Source organism: Zingiber officinale, chromosome 11B (assembly GCF_018446385.1).
Source record: "Zingiber officinale cultivar Zhangliang chromosome 11B, Zo_v1.1, whole genome shotgun sequence".
Taxonomy (NCBI): Eukaryota; Viridiplantae; Streptophyta; class Magnoliopsida; order Zingiberales; family Zingiberaceae; genus Zingiber; species Zingiber officinale.
In genome coordinates this window covers 79,346,320-79,364,661 of record NC_056007.1, presented here as the reverse complement: position 1 = coordinate 79,364,661, position 18,342 = coordinate 79,346,320, and the positions used below count along the sequence as shown (strand labels likewise).

The following is an 18,342-nucleotide window of genomic DNA, read 5'->3' as shown; positions in this document are numbered from 1 at the left end:
TCATAGTGAGGTCTTTCCTTAGTTGCGGCCTTGCAGTGAAGTGGCGAGGTTGGGCGTGATCTCAGCACTGTGCCGTGGTCAGCTTGAATTCACCCCCCTGAATGTAAATTCTAGCTACGCCACTGTTGACGTCCTCCCTAAGAGCATTCACAATAGGAGATATTTAGTCCCCTTGGACGGGTCTAGTGGCTAGCGCATGAGGTGTTGCCACAATGAGGTCTGGGGTTCGAATCTCGGCAAAGCCGAGATAATACCTGCCTTATGTGTTAGTCACTATTCCAAAGGTTAGTAGTCGCCCGTGATTTACCTTCTCCGTGTTGACCTTGGGACGGGTTGGCGGGGTATCAAGATAATCTAATCCCGCTTAATGTCTTTCGTAATATGTAACTATCATGTTCACTCAAATGTCTAGATTGACCGGGTATCTAATTATGCCACTTGACACGAGTCTAAATAGATCGGATCCCTAGACCAACCACATATATGTCATATGGAACCCTTACTTTTTATATTACAGTAAATTTATTCAATGATCATTTAATTTATTCAATGAATGCTTGTTTATTAATTCATTTACGGAGCTATGTTAATATGCAAATATGTGAATTTTAGAACACAAATGTTTAAAATCAATTTAGCCTCTTATTGATGTTTACAACTCAAATCACGTTTTAAACCCATATATTTACTACTAATTAGTTTTTGTTTTTTTTTTTAAAACTTAAACGTTTTAGGCATTTAAGAAGCGTGGGTCATTTTGCAAAATCGTTTTACCTTTTAGATTTAAAAAATAATATCTTAGTAAAGCTAATTTTAAAATATATATATTTAAGAGCATATTTCAATAATTATTAATTATATATCATAATGTTTTATTAATTCCTATATATTAAAAGTGCTTTATAAAAATAATATTACAGTATGAACTAATGTGATTCTTTTTTTATAAAAAAAATACGAGTACATGAAATACTAAAAACTTAAAAAAGGTTCATTATTAATTGATCCTTTCTTTTTTTAATAAGATTTAATCTGCCATTAAATCTAAATTATAAATTGCTCGAGTAAAATCTCATCCCGTTTAATGCGTAGCCATATGCAGTTTACTCGGCCGTTGCTCCCATGGCATCATTCACCGTCCGTTTTAAATCCAACGCTTCGAATTCGATCTCAATTGCTGAGGTGGGGGCTGTTCAAAAATATACATAGAATATCTGGACCAAATTAAAATTTTATCAGGTGAGAGAAACCAAACGCAGCAAGTCTCAACTGCGGAGTTAAATCCGTGTCATTCCAATAGCGCTGTACGTACCGTGGAGGCTTCACGAGCTGCCTCCCTCCCTCGCTCCGTCGAGGGTTCACCCTCGCTCATCGTCGACGTCTCCCTCGGTAATCACGATCTCCATGATTGCCTACGGAGTTTCCCCTTTTCTGTTCTCGAGTCTGCCATGCTTCTGCGATTAGGGATTCGTTCCTTTTCCGGAGCTGGTTATGTTACTGTGAAGTTACTTTCTCGTTCGGGATTTGGGACCTTGGGAACGCCGGCTTTGTCCGTTCTCGACGAGTCTTGAGTTTTTGTACCCGCTCGATTTTTCTAGTGCTCAGGGCATGCCGCATGAGTGGTGATGCGCTTGTTGGGGTGTTGGGGCTTTCGCATAGGACACGTAGTCGAGCAGTGAGTTCATTGAAGGGGAGCGATGGGGTTTGTACGATGGAAAAGAGAAGCTTTTCGTGCTCAGTTTGGGTGCGACAACTCGTGCTACGTGTTAACCAGGTGCTTGTGCTTATGATACATTGGGGAAAAAAAGAGAGATTAGTTCGAAGTTTGTGTCCTTGTTGGCAATGAACAACTAAGTAAAAATTCTTGATTTTTGATCCAGTTTGTCTTAGATAGGATATCTGAATTGGCGAAATATTTTGGTATTTACAGGGCATCGACCAGAATTATATCCAGTGTCTTGGCTCATTTTGGGCATGATGTTCTTATGACTCATTTTGGCGCATATCTAAGCTCGATTCTTTCCACTGATTGAATAAGTGATTGAATTATACTATATTTTTTCAATGATGATAGCACATTGTTGGTGACATACATGCTACTTGCATGATAGGGTGATTTCATATCTTGTTTGACATAGAACTGGTGTCACTTATTTTACTTGTCTTATTTCTCATTCAAAATGCTAGGTACAGTTATGGTCATCTTTGTTGTAGTTTTATTTCATGTATTCACATTGGTTAATTTTGGATACAGACAATTGCTATTTCCACTAAGGTATAATAGAGTGTGAAGCAGCTTCACATATTTCACAGTATATAGTGAATCATGTTTTAAATGTGTGATGCATCTTATTTTACTTTCGTTTTCTGTTTCTTTCAAGCACCAAAGTAGACAATGATTATGCACATATAGTATCTGAATAATTATAATAATGGCATTGATAAATTCCTAGTGCATTTTGATGATGCTTCTAGGAGAATCATCATCAGGTCACTTGAGGAGAACATGGGTGTTCATGATCCTTCAGAAGCAACAACATCTTGTATAGATGCTAGAAAAGATTCACAGAGCACCGTGGAGATAAAAATTAAAACATTGGATTCTCAAACATACACTCTGCAAGTAGAGAAGTCTGTAAGTACAATTTAAATTTTGTTCATTAAGTAAATTGTGGCTTACTTTATCCAAAACACTTTGTTCTTTTAGCCCATTGACTCTTCTGTACATTAGTTTGCAACTGGGACATGTTAGCTTGAAATGGATAAAAGATGTCCTATCTTAAATAAACAAATATTACTGATTCTTCAACTCTTCATTAGTCTTTTTTATTTCCAAAAAGTGGTCCTTTTGCTATGATCATAAGTTAAGACTAATTCCTGTGTTTACATCATCTGTTCATTATAGCAAGATTTGTTATTTAATATTTAATAATCATTCAATATCACTAGTGTCCATTTCCATCATTTCAATCCTATTCTCATTTAGCATCCTGCGAGTGCATGCATAATAGTTTGTTACATATCCAATTTTTAGCATCAAATACATAGGTCTCTATGCACAAAGCAACATATAGATGTAGATGTCAAAATTTGCATTTATCATTCATCTCCTTGTAAAGCAAGGTACCAAGGTGCGTAAACATTGGAATAGGATCTTAAACAAGCCTTGTAGCATTGACTCTCCCAACTCCAATTTATTTGCTCATGTGTCTTGCTAGAAGTGTTTGCTGGGGATTTAGATTGTAGATTTACCAGATTTTACAATCCTAAATAAACTTTGAGGAAGTTTACAGAAAGGTTCCTCCAACTTGATTTACTGTGGGAAAAAGATTGACACCTCATGTAATTATATATTTTATTTGTTTACCCATATTATCATTTCGAATGGTTGATATGTGAAGTTGTATATCTGAAAATTTTATTTTCAAAATGGTTCTCAGGTTTGATACTAGTATTACATTAGAGATTTTAATCTTAAAATTTGAAACAATCTCTGCATAATAATCACTGTTCTATCTTTTATCATAAAAAGATAATGTTACTAATGCTAAGCTTTGATGAAGTTATGAGAATTGTACATATTTTTGTTATGACGTCTCCAAACATATTTAAAGATAAAGATCCTTGAAGTCCATTGCAGTATAATATTTTATTTTCTTCTCAGGTGCCAATCCCAAAGCTGAAGGAACAAATAGCCAGCATTACTGGGGTAATCTCAGAACAACAACGTCTAATATGCCGTGGCAAGGTTCTGAAAGATGATGAAATTTTGTCTACATATCGTATCCTATTATGCCATTTTTGATGTGGCAAATTTGTTGACTAATTTAATTACACTAGACTGATTGAATACTGGTTTGTTTTGCATGAGGAATATCACTTCTACTTGTCTTGTGTGTTATTAATGCATCATTTTTTTGTCTGTGGTAACATCTTTATTTATGGAAACATGTAGTTTTAAACACTTTGAGTTGCTAAGGCATATCATATTTCTGTTCTTAATTTACTTTAGATGTTCTCTTTCCTGTTTGTATTGAAATAGACTTGTTGAGAAGCACAAACATCATCCCTTTCAGATATTGGCTGTTTTTATCCATTCTAGATAATTTAAAAATCATGCATGTTTTCTCCCTTTTATATGTAGTAGATAACTAGACGGACACACTAATTTGCATGATGAACTTATTGGCAATCTTATATAAGCTTGCTATCATGTTTTTCATCAAAAAGAATACTGACTTTTGCTTTTTACCTCAAATACAATTCTATGTATAGGTCATCTTTTTTATATTTCAAAGCATATGATAATGCTGTAAAGATGGTCACAATTGCATCTATATCGACAAAAAGGCATGATAACCTGTTTCAAGTATATATTACATTTATGGTTATTTCTGTACTCCTCTTAAGTCAATATGTTCTCATATATTGACTGGTTGTATGTGCCCTGTGTTATTGGGTTCGTGTCTGGTTGTGAGTACACTAACTATTATGGACAGTGGAGATGGTACACGCCAGCAACTTGCCTATCCTTCGTAGCAACCATTCTGCATTTGAGTGCTGACTTGTGATCATACTGCATTTGATGCTTCTTTACTGGGCTGCCTCATATTTTTTGCTTTTAGTGCTTATATTCTTTCTATAAAAGTTACCTGTTAGTGTAACATCATAGCGCTTATGGATTATATCCTTCTATTTTTCCTGGACTACTCATTAATTTTAGGGAAATATTGGATTTTATTACCGAACATGCCTGTCAAGGTTGTGCTATTTATGACTTGTTCATCTAATTATCAGTATTCTACTAAATGACTTCTTGTTCCTTTACATAAGACATTGAAGATGGTCATACTTTGCATATGGTTGTTAGACAACCACAACAATTTTCTTCATCCCCATCAAGTCATATGGAAAATGAAGGTGCACCAGGTTTGCATTTAGGTCATGTATGGTTTATGTTCAATCTTGTGTAATATGAATTCACTTGAAAACTTAAACATTTTCTTTTTGTTTGTCATGCACTTGGCGAAACAAGCTTTTTATAATTGTACTAAGTGTTGGAACATTTGTGGTCCTTTATCTCAAAAGACCAAGTGTATTAGGATGTAATCCTTGATATGCATTGACTGCAAATAAATTAATCCTTCTGTTTGCTTTCTGCTTAATGGTGGTATAAGTATAGTTGAGAATGTTCTGCTTTTATTTTGTAGTACAATATTTTCTAGAAGAAATTAGAACAGATCTTTGCCAATTGTTTCCTAAATGAGAAATTGGGGTGAAGGAATCTTGACTGATTTTTTCCTTCCACTGTAGCTGCTAATGCTACTTCGGATACTTATCATAGTCATGTTAGTCAAGGAGCTCATACCTTAGTCTTTGAGACTGCTAATATTGGTCATGGGGATCATCATACTCATCTTTCTCAGGTAGTTCCGCCAGTGCACATGCCCTTGATTTTTAATTTGGTTTGTCCACTTTAATAATATAAACATGGTTAATCATTGATTCCGTTGAGCAGATTATATCTAGTATCTTGAATGCTGTTGCAACAAGAAATACTGAATCCCAGACCTCAACTACAGATCTCAGGGTAAATCTTATTCCTCTAATGTGAAAATATGTCAAATTAAAAGTTTTATTTCAGAAGACAAATAATCTTGCTTCACAGGATTTGAGTGCAAGAGCCTCTCTTGACATTCCATTTGGCGAGCTTGGTTCTAGGCAGTCATCTGACCAATTCCAAGCTGCAGTTCCATTAGGGCCTCAACAGCCGACTGTATGTTGTCAACCACAGATAGTGTCTGGATATGCTTTATATGTTTATTTGCGTGCTTGAGCAAATTATTTACACCACACTCTCTGTTCAACTGTAAAACCTTTTTTAGCATCTAGGTTAGCAGGTGAGACATTTTTTTTGTTATACTTTCTTATAAATTGTAGCTACACAGGTAATTCCTGATTCTTTGACCACCATACATCAGTATTTGAGCTTCATGAGGAATGAGTTCTTCAGAGAAGGTATAGATGCAACTGATTGTTTTCTTTATAAACCTGACGAGATTTATTTTAATGCTCGCTGTTGGGTTATAGTATAACTAGAAGAAATTTCATTGTTTGTCAGGTGTGGAATACAGAAATGAACCAGACACCGCTAATATGCTTGGCAATGGTCTTCAGTCTCACCATTCTTTTACCCCAGGTGGCCCACCAAGTCTAGCGTCTTTAACAGACATTCTACTTTCTACAAGAGAATTGCTAATGATGCTAGCTGATGGATACATATCAGTATGTTTTCATTCCACTTTGGGTTTTATCAAGTTGGCTTTTTCACAAAGAACTGAATAAGGCATAACAATTTAAATTACCAAGTTATTGCTCTTAAGCACCAAACTTTCTATTATACATTTTGTACTAGTTGTATTATACATTTCAAGTAGAGTCAGCTATGATCGAACCATTACAATTATACTATTTTATTTGAATCTGTGGTGAATAAATGAACTTGATGTTTTCGAGCTAAGTCTTGTTTTCTAGTTTTATTTTTATTTTTTTCATCCCTGAAACTTAGAGATGGATAACATGTCCTAGTACAGTTTTAGAAGGATTTGACGAACACGAATATTCGAATGTCAATAGTTAGAAGATGTTCAATGTCAATCTTCATTTTTTATATTATGATGTCCTATGAACAAGTATTTGTCATTAAATAATGGGATCATCTTTTAATCTCAGAAGACAAGACCTCCAAAATAGGGATTTTTTTAGCAGTTAATGTAAGTTGAATGGTTACCAAATAAACTGAATAGTATATGCAGAAACTTGTTCCTCAGTTTCAGTTTCAACAGTGTATTTGCTGGATGGTTAGTCATTCCTTTCATGTTTATGTGGTTTGACGAGGTATTGACACAGACATGGTCTATGCCAATTGAATCTGGCATTTAAATCTGTGATAATTGATAGTTGGCTTGCTGTCAGTCTATAGTGATTGTTCACTTTGACATGGTCTATGGTGCCATCAGATTCTTCTGTAGTATTTGTTAATGGGCTTGGCGTCACTCAGTTCTATTAGGAAGAAAACACACTTGTTAATTCCTATTTTGAAGTCCTAGTTTTTTTACGCCTTGTTTCCTCATTCAGTCATATTTTTTTCTACCCCTTGTTTCCTCATTCAGGCATAGTTTCTCTCAACCCTCAAGACACCACAATTATCTATCAGTGTCATTTGTCTTGAGCCATAATTTTGTTTCAGAGACTAGCACACTGTTTAGTGTGGTGACCACTTGCCCCCAAAGCTTGTGCTATTGTGAAAGATCCAATGAGTCATATTTTTTTGCCACTCATCTTATCCCCCAGTTCTCAATGAGCATAAGAAAGTTGTTTATACTATTTTTGCTTGCTTTTGGAATATAGATTTACAATAAATGGCATATTGGCTGACAATATTGGCACCATTTTTGTGTTCCCTTTGTTCAGTGATTTTTTTTATCAATCATTTTGACAATGCTGTTTTGTTGTTTTATACAGCAATTCACAAGGCGCCTAGAGGATCAAGTAAATTTGATGGATCCTCTTATGCGTGGGAACCTTCAAAACAGTGTGCTTAGGTCTGGAATCTTATTGCAGAATTTGGGTTCATTACTGCTAGAGCTGGGTCGTATAACAAGGACATTGCGCTTTGGTGAAAGACCAGTATGTTTCATAAGTAGTTTCCCTTCCATGTATTTCAAACATGCTCATAGTTGAATAATGTTTATCATGCAAGTCTGATGCTGTGATCAATGCGGGACCAGCAGTTTTTATCTCTGCATCTGGACCTAATCCTCTTATGGTTCAGGTTAAAGAACTCCTTTTTGTTGAGTTATATCTCATTGTTTTCTGTATCAGCTAAACTTTCTTGTCGCAGCCTGTTCCTTTCTTTCCAGGATCAAACTTTAGTTCACATCATATGGGAGCGGCATATACTGGTCATGGTTCACAAGGTGAACCGCTGGGTACTACATTTGTTCCCGGAAATATCACCATTCGTCTTCGTGCAGGTATTTTAGAATCTTGTCCAAATTCTTAATCACCTTTTACTATTATTCTGTTTTCTTAAATTCCTTCAGCCTGACAGATGATGTATCATTTGCTTAGGTCGTACTGTACCAGTTTCCCATCATAACCTAGGCACACAAGGTGGACAAGAAGTTCAAGAAACATCAAATCCAACTGAAAATTCTTCTATTTCAAACGTTGTTCCTCAAGCAGTTTATGGAGCTTCAGATAATCCATCTCTTGCTGGAGATTCTGGAGTAAGAGTATTGCCGATAAGAACAATGGTTCCTCTACCAGCTGGAGTTCGCCAATCCACATCCGACCCATCTGGTAGTGCAGTTGGGTTAATCTACCCAGTTCTTGCAAGGGTTCAACATGTTACTTCTGGGAACTTGGGTGATTCTAGGGGCAATGTATTGTCTAATGGGGAAAACGAGAATGGTCATAACAGTGAGCAACAGCATACCACTGAATCTACTATACAATCACAAAACTTGGAATCTTCTATCGGAGATTTTATTCATGAGATTAACCAAATTTCTGCAAATATAGATTCTTTTGCTTCTGGGTTAAATGCCTCAATAAATGAATCAGCTCCAGCTTCACATCAAGGTCAGAAATAATTTGTCTAGTTCATTCTTCTTATGAGTTCTATGAATTTGGCTTTATAAAGTAGTTAAATATTATCCTTTTTGGGTGGATTAGATTTTTGTAGCTTCTTTAGAGTTTAAAATTTTTCCTACACTGCATTAAACTAAGAATGTTTGTCAGGCTCTTTAAGAGACTTCCTTAGTGGAAACCAACAGATGCAATCCAGTATTAGCAACAACGAAATCCAATTTGAACAACAGAACAGGCAAAGCCCTATTTCTCAACTAACTGGCAGATTGGATCAGTGGCTACAGTCATTTTTACCCAGAGAGCAAGTTCATGTTAATGCCACTAGTCATCCTGAGTTTGCTAGAGGTTCTTCTGCACATCAAGCAGGCATAGGTGGAAATTCCTCGCCTGAGGTGGGTGTAAGTGTAAGTGAGGATGGATTATTCTTCTCAAGGTTAGTACGTAATCTTATGCCATTCATATCTCAAGCCACATCAACAGATCAAGATACAATAATTAATCAGAGCTCTTCAACAGCAGTGGTAAGGATGACTCTTTTAATGTACTACTTGCTGGACACAAGATACTTTTGCTATTTATATTGATAATGTCCATACACAGGCCACCATGCAGAACTCAAATGACTCTAGTAGTTCCCGAAGTCGTCGAGACCCACCTGATGCCCCCAGTCCAAAACGTGCAAGGGTTTGTAATCATGAAGAAAATTTCAGCATACATTTTTCCTTTTACTTTCTTCAACTCGTGAGTCCAATTGGATCAAGTGTCATGTTTTCAGTTTTAATATACTAGCTGTTATTTAATATGCAATAGTATGTCCTATATAAGTTTTATGTAATAGTAATATTAAAACCCATCCAGGTTAGGGTTTTCCCACCCCACTCCATGCTGGGATGATATATCTAGGTCTGAACCTCATGGCAGTATATCTAGATCCTCCATTGGGGACATTGTTCAGCTGGCTGGAGCTAAACTGACATTGACTAGCCTTTTCAGGAGATCTTAGGCTACACCACTGCCGGACAACCATTTCCCATAGCTTTTCATTAGATCAAATTCAAGAGATCGAAGACACTGAGTTAGCACGAGCACTAACAAACCTTTTTTTAATTACTTTTCTTCTTCTTTTTAATGTTCTTGTTATCATCCGCTGGAAGATGCTACTAGTAACATAAAAAAAGGTAATGGCATATAGAATTGCATGGAAGTTGTTCGTGCCTGCTTTTTTTTTTTGGGTTCTTCAATGATATGAAATCTCAAATTGCAAGAAGTTGTTCGGGCAGGGAATATTGAACTAGTTTCAAAGCTTATTCTGGTTGTACCAAACATCGAAGTTTACAGACTTCTGTTCTTGCAGGGTGAATGAAGCAGATATTCATATGGAGGTCTTAAAACTTTGGGTAAGAGTGCTAGCAAATGCCACTAAGCAAACTACCGAGCATGCCGCACTTGATGTTGAATGTTTTCCGCATACCCTTCTTAAAGATGAATGTTATCCAGCTTCTGAGAGGTTAAACAAACTTTTTCTACCTGCGCCCGAACCGACGACTCGGGTGGATATTAGCAAATTCCTTCTCCAATTGTCGCATTGTACTCAAAGAGCCTGTACAATGGCCATCTTCATGTTTATTTGTGTTTTCAACAAGATGATCAGTGCAAAATTTATGAAATTTTTTCTTGTAAATCATGGTTCCGTCACCAGGAAGTCATGATACTAATATTTATACTTCATAAGCACTTCTTAACCATGTCACTATTTTATTCAATTCCCCCTGTTTTTGTACTGATTGCTATTGTTAGATCATAGTTCTTGAAGCATAAGTGTGCAGGCACGATCGCTGTGTTCATCATCATCCAAATGGAATAAGTTTCGTCTTTTTTCTCCACGCTAATCGACACACAGCTGGTTATAAATATTCATTTTACGCCTTAAAGTTTTTAAATCTTCACAAAGTAGGTTAGAAAATTTTCAACGTGCCGTAGAGATTGAAAACTTTTGTTATTTTAGTTTTGATTATTGACACCGTTGTCATTTTTTGCTATGTAACTGACTGTGAGTGAGCGGTTTGGAATATAATTACGAAGATCGAAAAATTATTAGGGCGTTTGGAAAAAACAAGGATAGTTCGGGAGGTGGAAAATGAGATTTTGATTATCCAGCTCGCCACACGCGGAGTCTACCCAAAAGCGTCGCCTTAACGGCGTTAACTCCCCCGTCTGTCTTCCCGGATATAAATATATATGACACACTGATGCTTCAGCCAAACCAATCTCTGCCATTCGATCCCTAATTCTCGATGCAATTCGACCGACACTCACCGGATCCTTCCCCTTCGCTCATGCACCGGTTTCGCTCCTCGATCTGCGGATCCTGCTGCTTCGGCGGCGGAGGTGGTGGCGTCGCGGCCGGCGACGAGGAGGGCGGTCGGCCGGCGTCTCTGGTACGGTCTTCGACGATCTGGCTGCGGTCGAAGGCGCAGGAGCTGCCGGAGATCGGAGGACGCTGCCGGAACCTCGCGGCGCGGATCGGCCGCCACCAGAACGGCAGCCGCGGTCCCTGTGCCTTCAGGTACGACCCCCTCAGCTACGCTCTCAACTTTGATGAAGGGCCCGAGGACGAGGACATGGACACTCGCGCCGGTGGGGATGGGCGCCGATACCGGAACTTCTCTTCCCGCCTTCCGGTCTCCCCGCCGCGACGCTCCGCCGGCGTTGGCGTCGAGGTCGCGTACTAGGGATTCGCCGTCGTCGGCGCCTCTGTGACGATTCGCAGTAAATCTGTGCGCATTTGTGTTTCTATGATAGCCTTTTGTGAAAATCAAAATAGTTTCGGGTTAATTGTTATTTTTCTCCATTGTTTAATGTGTGCAATTGGCCGAGTTGATCAAATCACTCTTATTTCACTTATCTTTGCTAACGTGCTCCTGTTTCGACGTCGCCGTCCGCCATGAGCTCAGTGGAGCAGAGAGATGGGGGACGCCGTCCGTATTCCAAGTTTTCTAGCATTCGGGACCCTAATTTATACCATTATCTCCATTAGTCGGAGTGTGGGGTCCTTTAATTATGTGGCCTCATGGTCGGGAGAGAGGGAGATTGGCGACGGGTATGAAACATTTGATGTTTATGAATTAAAGTGAGAAGTTTAGAGTATTTTATCCAGAAAATTAATTTATATATGCCTTCGTATATCATATTGGCTTTGTTATACTTATCTTGTTGACCCTGACTTGACAAGGAAAGGTTTGATACCAATTGGAGTTGGATGGTCTATTCCTTGATCTTACACAAACTCTTGAATCCAACTACATAAACCAGAGAGTTCTAGTTGAAATTACAAGTAAAATTCATATTTTTAGAAGCATATAAAATTACTATGGTTGAAGAACTAAAAAAAAAGTTAATTGTCTTTACTTTAGGGCCTATTGACTATGCAATTGATTGGATTGAACATCAAGGCATTAAATAGCATGCCAAGATTAGTTTGCGAGTAGGGAAACTTCAGGAAACCATATATCTATATAATATTTTATCTGAGTGATGTGATTAGTATGAATATCTTGAAAACACTGAATAATAATAGGGGTACTTTTTATATATATAAAAAAATAGTAGTTGGTGACTACCATAGCAAGAGGGCCCATACTTGTTATATGATCTAGATAAGTATCCTTTCCTATCATGTTTGGGTCGTCGTCATCATCAGCAAACCATAATAATCCCAACAATTTGTGGTTGACTACAATAGTATTCTTCTAGTGAATGCTTTCTTTAAACTTCTTCTACCTTATAAATTGAACTCGTATTACTATAAAAATATGTTGGTCATATAGAGATAATTATATCATCTCCATCGATTTTTTTATTCTCATTTTATCAATATTAGACTTGCGCCGATTTACTTTTAATAATAATTATTATTATTTTCCATTCGGGTAACTATGCACATTTATTTTAATATTCTCATGAGTATTTTTTTAACAAAACAAATATACGAATATGTTTGTCTAGGGATAAAATTATTGGGAGATTATTGATATAATCTGTTGGATCATAAAGACACTAGGGGGAGGGGTAACGTTCATTACTTTTTCGAAAGTCAAGAATACGCAAAGGAAATAAAGCTAAGGAGAAAGCAAAGAAAAAAAAAGGACAAGCGCTAACCCAATTAATTTTTTACTTGATTCAGAGTTTTCGATAACTCCTATTCCAAGGCCCGTACTTATTAAGTGTTTTCGTTGAACAATTTACTAATAGTTCGAAATGTTACAAAATTTAAATATAAGAACAATAAGGAAAGGTTACCAACAACAGAGAAAATAAATAGAACTTTATTGCTAGTTGTCAGAGGAGCATTACAGCTTCGTAGGAGATTCTTCGGAGCAGTGCGCAGGAATGAAAGTTGTAGTAAATGTTGTTTTTGAGCTGTTGGTCGAAGCCTCCTTTTATAGCCCCGTCCGGATGTCTTGATCTCCTCCTGGGCGTTTGGACTATGCTGACGTGGCGAACTCTAGTCGAAACTTCATCCTCGAAGTTTATTCACCTCCGGATTCCCAAACACCCTTCAGGCATCTAGATCGTTGACTTGAGTTTGACCAGTCGACGCGCTCCAACTCAACTTCTGGATGATTTTTGCTGGTCTGAATTCTTGGAGCAACCTCGGGCGCTTGGACCGCCGAGATTGCCCAGGTGCCTGGCCAGGCACCTGCTAGCCTCATCGAGGCTAGTTCGGGCGCTCGGATCAACTCCAAGCGCTTGGAGTCTAGGCGTCCGGATTCCCTCCGGGTGTCCGAACAACTCTTTCTCACCTTTCTTTTTCTTGTAAAAAAGATTTAATCCAGACAATTATGATATATGTTCATCATGCAAAATAAAATTAGTACATTAAAAATATGATCAATTTATGATTTAAATCTTATCTTTCTAAGATCACGATCTAGTCATGGTCTTAGCATAGACTTCCCAAATGACTCTAAGTTGGACTGTGCCTAAAGTCCCATCGGGACTCATCCTCACTAGATCTCTCTCCTTCAGCGACTTACTTCACTTACCATTTGCAGACTTCCTTGATGTCAGGTCTCTTGACTCACCAGGACTTCTTGTCAAATTTCAGCCAATATGGACTTCCTCCTGCCATATCTCAACCGATTTGGACTTCATGCCAGCTATCAACCTAGCCGGACTTTATTCTGCTAGATCTCAACTAATCTTGACTTCGTGTCAGTTATCAACCTAGCTAGACTTCATTCTGCCATATCTCAACCAATCTGGACTTCATGCCAGCTATCAACTTAATTGGACTTCAGCCTGGTGTTCCGATCCTCTGACCCATCAAGTCTTACCCACTTAATAAAAATGTTAGGTAAGCAATACATCTAACTTCAATCTATTTGTCATACATTAAAACTTGATTATCAATGTAACCTGCACAAACAATTTTTTTTTTTATGTAATGATAACCTGAGTTAAAGTTAAAAAAAAGTATAATTAAGCAAACATTAAACATGTAATGCAAATTGAGTAGAGTGAATTGATTTTACTAACCTAACCCATTATCTTTCCTGTTTGGCATAAAAATAATACAATGCATTAAGCAGAAATAGAGCATATTAATCAAGAAGTTGTTCTATTTACCAATCCAAAGTTAGTTTTCAAATAACTTAATAAAGTTTTAGTCAAATATATCGATTTTGCAAATTTAGTTTTTCAAACAAGACTTCAAATAATTGATTTCAAGTTTCTAAATAGTAATTTTGAAAATAATTTTTTGAAAACAACCATTTCAAGTAAATAAATTTTATAAAGGTATAATTTTTTTTTTAGAAAAATTTACATGTTTATTGTAGGAAGGAGTGAATGAAAAATTTTTAAAGTAAAAAAAAATTCAAAGTAATTTAAATGGAACTTTTCAAAATTTACAAAAGATTTTTAAAATTTTAAAAATTTGGAAAACTAAATTTTATAAAGTATTTCCAAATAATTTTCAAAAAGGATCTTAAAGTAAGTTTGTTAAAACAATTTATATAATAGTTTTCAAAACATTTTACAAATTTTGCAAAGGGATTTTCAAAATAATTAAGCAAATTTTGAAAAGAATTTTTAAAATTTTACAAATGGTTATCCAATGTTTGAGATTTTCAAAAATAAAACATTTTGCAAAGATAAGTTTTACAAGAATTTGATAAAACTTTTCAAAGTGTTTTCAAAAATATTTTTCAAAATATTTTTAAACCGTTTTTAATGCAATTTACAAAATATTTTCATTTCATTTTTTTAAAACAGATATTATTTTTAACCATTTACAAAGTAAGGTTTCAAAAGAATTTTTAAACTAATACTTTGCAAAAAAAAAATTGAAATAGAATTCTTTTGAAAGGAGTTTTCAAATATCCTTTCTCTGAACATGATATTATTTAAAAAATAATATTTATCTAAAAATTATCCTGAAATGTCTAACTTTTAATTACTAACTAACTATTAGAAGATAACAGTATTCACTTGATTAGTCAAGTTAAGTATTAATATCCAGTTAAAAATTTACTAAAAAATAACTACTTAACTTGATCAATGTACTGTTATATTTTCCGTCCAGACTTATGTTGATGCACTGATATAAACATCTGAAGTTCAGGCAAAGGGCCTACGCATCTCACGCCAGTCTAAGTTTTTGAAAACATAATCAAAGTAAACCTAGTGAGTTTGTAAGATGCTCGTTATCTAGATCTATAGGATCATGCTTTCTATGTCTTAGACCAAGGCTAAAATAAATTTTAAAAATACTAGGGAAATGAGAATTTTTAGAAAACGTAAGTAATGAATTTCCTAGAATTTACAAATCACTTGAAAATTTATTTGATAACAAAAGCCCTAGTCTATCGTACCCATTCCAAGTTTCCTTCTTAGGTTCCTAATGTTTTATTAAGTTTGAAGTTTTTAAGTTTGAATTACGTGTATGTTTGTATTGATAATTCTTAGCTATTAATTGAGATTTAAGTTAATTGACTGGTAATTTGATTAATTTGAAATATGTTGGTTTAAAGTTTTAATTAGTGTTTTAATCTTATTTTAGATCTTATTTAGAATTAATTAATGTTTAATATAAGTTTTAGTTAAATTTTAAGTTTAAGTTTAAGTTTAGGTTTAAATTTAAATTTAAATTTAAGTTAAGTCTTAATTTTAAATTTTAAGTTAAGTTTAAATTTTAATTTTAATTTTTAATTTTTAATTTTTAATTTTTAATTTTAAGTTTTAAGTTAATTTTAATTTGAGTTCAAATTTTAAGTTAATTTAATTTAAATTTAATTTAATTCAATTTTAATTTATTTTAATTCTTATTCATCTTACCCAATCTATATTTTTATTCAAAGAATCCTATCATTTTATGAGATAAGTTAAGTTTAAATTTCAGGGTTTGGTTTAACTTGTGTTAGATTCAAGTTTAACATTGGGTTCAACAAATAAACATCTTTTGGATAAACGTCTAAGTTGTGTTGAGTCACCTGGATATCATTAAAATAATCACGCCTTCAAAATTTTCTAAATAGTCCTGTCCACTGAACTTAGTATAAAACTTTTGTCTAATCAGGTAGAATTAGTGAGAGGTAGCTTCAGTTAGTTCCACTAAGCCAAATGTATCAAGTCGAAGTCATATCTTCCTAGACATGCATAGACAGAGCTTCCCTAACCTGCTATCATCCAAAACTTTTCTAGTACTACTGTTTGTCAAGTTAAACTTTTGTTTCTAATTAAACTAGTCATAATTATTCAGTTGGGTAAATTATTATTTTAGAAGTGTCAACTAATTTGGCGCCTCTTCCTAAATTATTGAACTTGGTTTTAAGTTTTAGGTTTTAGGTTTTAGGTTTGTGTCGATTTACTTTATAGTTATAATAAATTTGATTGTAACTTGTGTTTAGATTGAATTTGTAGTTATTTGACTTAAATTTAATTTTTTTATTTGAATTTGATTTGTTTGATTTCATTTTACATTTTATGTTTGGATTTGAATTAGTTAGTTTATTTTGATTCGGTTTTAGGTAGTGAATTTCATTTTTAGGTACATAAAATTGATTGAGTCTTACTTACTTGGTTAGATAAGATTTTGGAACCCAAGCTTGGGTTGTTTCTTATTTTAGCTTATAAGTGATATAAATATTTTATTTGTTGGGCTAGACTTATATCCGAGTCCGAATTTGTTGTACACAACTCGTATCATGTCGAGGTATTTAGATCATGTTGTGAATTTTTCTAAAAGTTCTTTTAGTTCATTTACTTTATTTTTCAATTTGAAATTTTCTTCCTCAAGTTTTATGACTTGAGTTGAAATTTCAAATTAATCTGGTTCAGCTATTGGATTTATTTTAAATTGTTCTGTTTTGTTTTCATTTTCTTTAAGAAGTTGATTAATTTGAGTTTCTAATTTTCCTAACTTTTTGTCCAAGCATGCAATGATTTTGACAAATCTAGCAGTTATGTTAGAATTCACCTTGTTGAGACCTTCGAAAACGAGAATGAACTCGTGGCTTGACTCATATTCTGACTTGTCGTCTTCATCAGCTTCACTTTCTAATTTCGGTTCGGATGCCATCAGCGCGAGGTAGTTCTATTGCTTTGGTTCTTCATCGTACGATTCTTCGGAGGATGATTCGTCCCAAGTTGCTTTTAATACCTTCTTTCTTCTGGTAGTCTTGGGTTTGTCTTCTTTCAGCATGTCCCTTTTTGTTGCACAGTAGCAGGTGACACTTCATTTATTTAACTAGATCATCTTCTGAATATCCTTTTCGCTGAAGTCTTTTCTTCTGGTAAACATCTTTCTTATCATGTTTACCAGTTGTTCTTCTTTATCTGAGTTTGGGTCAGACTCAGATTCTAGCTTAGGTTTGTTCTTGACTTCTTTTGAGGAATCTGCAAGAAGTGCAATACCTTTACTCGTTCCTTTTGAAGTTAGTTTGCTCATTAAGTTCAAGTTCACAAAAGAGTTAATCTAATTTTAATTTAGATAAATTCTTCGAAACCTTGTAGGCATCAATTATAGATCCCCATAATTCGTTTCGAGGAAAGGAATTTAATGCGTTTCTGATTATATCCCTATTTTCCATCTGATGGCCGATTAAGTAGAGCTCGTTCAGAATGCTCTTTATTCTGGCATGGAGCTGACTTGCGGTCTCACCATCCTGCATTTTAATGTTAAATAAATTGTTCAAATGTATGTCTCTTTTGGTTACCTTTGAATATGTCATGCTCTTGTGTAACTCGACCAGCTTGTCCCATAGCTCCTTCGCATTCTCGTGCAGGTCGATGCGGTTTAGTTCTTCTTTCGTCAAGCCACACTGGATCATGTTCAAATGCCTTCGAGTCGATCTGGGTCTTCTTTTTATCTTCTGGATTACATCTTTCTGGGTCGATAGGTACTTTAGTTGCTTTGTCCACCAACACCCTATATCCTCGTCTGATGGTGAACCATTGATCAATATTGATCTTTAGGTATACTTTCATCCGCTTCTTCCCATACGGGAATATTGGTGCAATTTGTACTAATGATCCAACTCAGGTTTTAATGAATGACAAGTGAATTAAGTTAGGTATTATTGTAATCTAACTTTGTTATCGAGTGTGCAGGGTGGACTAACTTGATGGGTCAAGAGAACCTGACATGAGACGGGAAATCTAGTTGGGATGTTCGATTCCTGAGTG

At 35.3% G+C, this 18,342-nt stretch overlaps 2 protein-coding genes across 5 annotated transcripts; both read left to right on the top strand.

Moving 5' to 3' along the window:
• The first annotated feature begins 1,239 nt into the window (after positions 1 to 1,239).
• On the top strand, positions 1,240 to 10,418 carry LOC122033655 (ubiquitin-like domain-containing protein CIP73). 4 transcript variants are annotated; one of them, XM_042592738.1, is made up of 16 exons: positions 1,240 to 1,389; positions 2,454 to 2,635; positions 3,665 to 3,782; positions 4,834 to 4,929; positions 5,314 to 5,426; positions 5,519 to 5,590; positions 5,669 to 5,776; positions 5,949 to 6,018; positions 6,122 to 6,285; positions 7,525 to 7,689; positions 7,763 to 7,834; positions 7,904 to 8,036; positions 8,134 to 8,646; positions 8,806 to 9,176; positions 9,256 to 9,339; positions 10,010 to 10,418. In XM_042592738.1, the coding sequence occupies exons 2-16, from the start codon at positions 2,507 to 2,509 to the stop codon at positions 10,016 to 10,018; spliced, it is 2,217 nt and encodes a 738-aa protein (XP_042448672.1). In that variant the 5' UTR covers positions 1,240 to 1,389; positions 2,454 to 2,506; the 3' UTR covers positions 10,019 to 10,418. The 4 variants fall into 4 exon arrangements, with proteins under 4 accessions (XP_042448672.1, XP_042448671.1, XP_042448670.1 ...); XM_042592737.1 differs by having other exon boundaries at positions 1,242 to 1,389; positions 2,476 to 2,635; XM_042592736.1 differs by lacking the exon at positions 1,240 to 1,389 and adding an exon at positions 1,407 to 1,774 and having other exon boundaries at positions 2,476 to 2,635; positions 4,834 to 4,920.
• Positions 10,419 to 10,904: 486 nt separating this feature from the next.
• Positions 10,905 to 11,506, top strand: LOC122034437. Its single transcript, XM_042593690.1, has one exon. It carries the CDS (start codon positions 10,950 to 10,952, stop codon positions 11,385 to 11,387), a length of 438 nt encoding a protein of 145 aa, XP_042449624.1. The 5' UTR covers positions 10,905 to 10,949; the 3' UTR covers positions 11,388 to 11,506.
• Positions 11,507 to 18,342: the final 6,836 nt, after the last annotated feature.

Bases quoted from the DNA above. Each gene is read 5' to 3' on its own strand.
- LOC122033655 (XM_042592735.1), top strand. From the start codon at position 1,698: ATGGGGTTTGTACGATGGAAAAGAGAAGCTTTTCGTGCTCAGTTTGGG. The intron at 4,930-5,313 runs GTTTGCATTTAG...CTTCCACTGTAG, and splicing joins GGAAAATGAAGGTGCACCAG to CTGCTAATGCTACTTCGGAT. The intron at 5,777-5,948 runs GTATGTTGTCAA...GTAGCTACACAG, and splicing joins TAGGGCCTCAACAGCCGACT to GTAATTCCTGATTCTTTGAC.
- LOC122034437 (XM_042593690.1), top strand. From the start codon at position 10,950: ATGCAATTCGACCGACACTCACCGGATCCTTCCCCTTCGCTCATGCAC.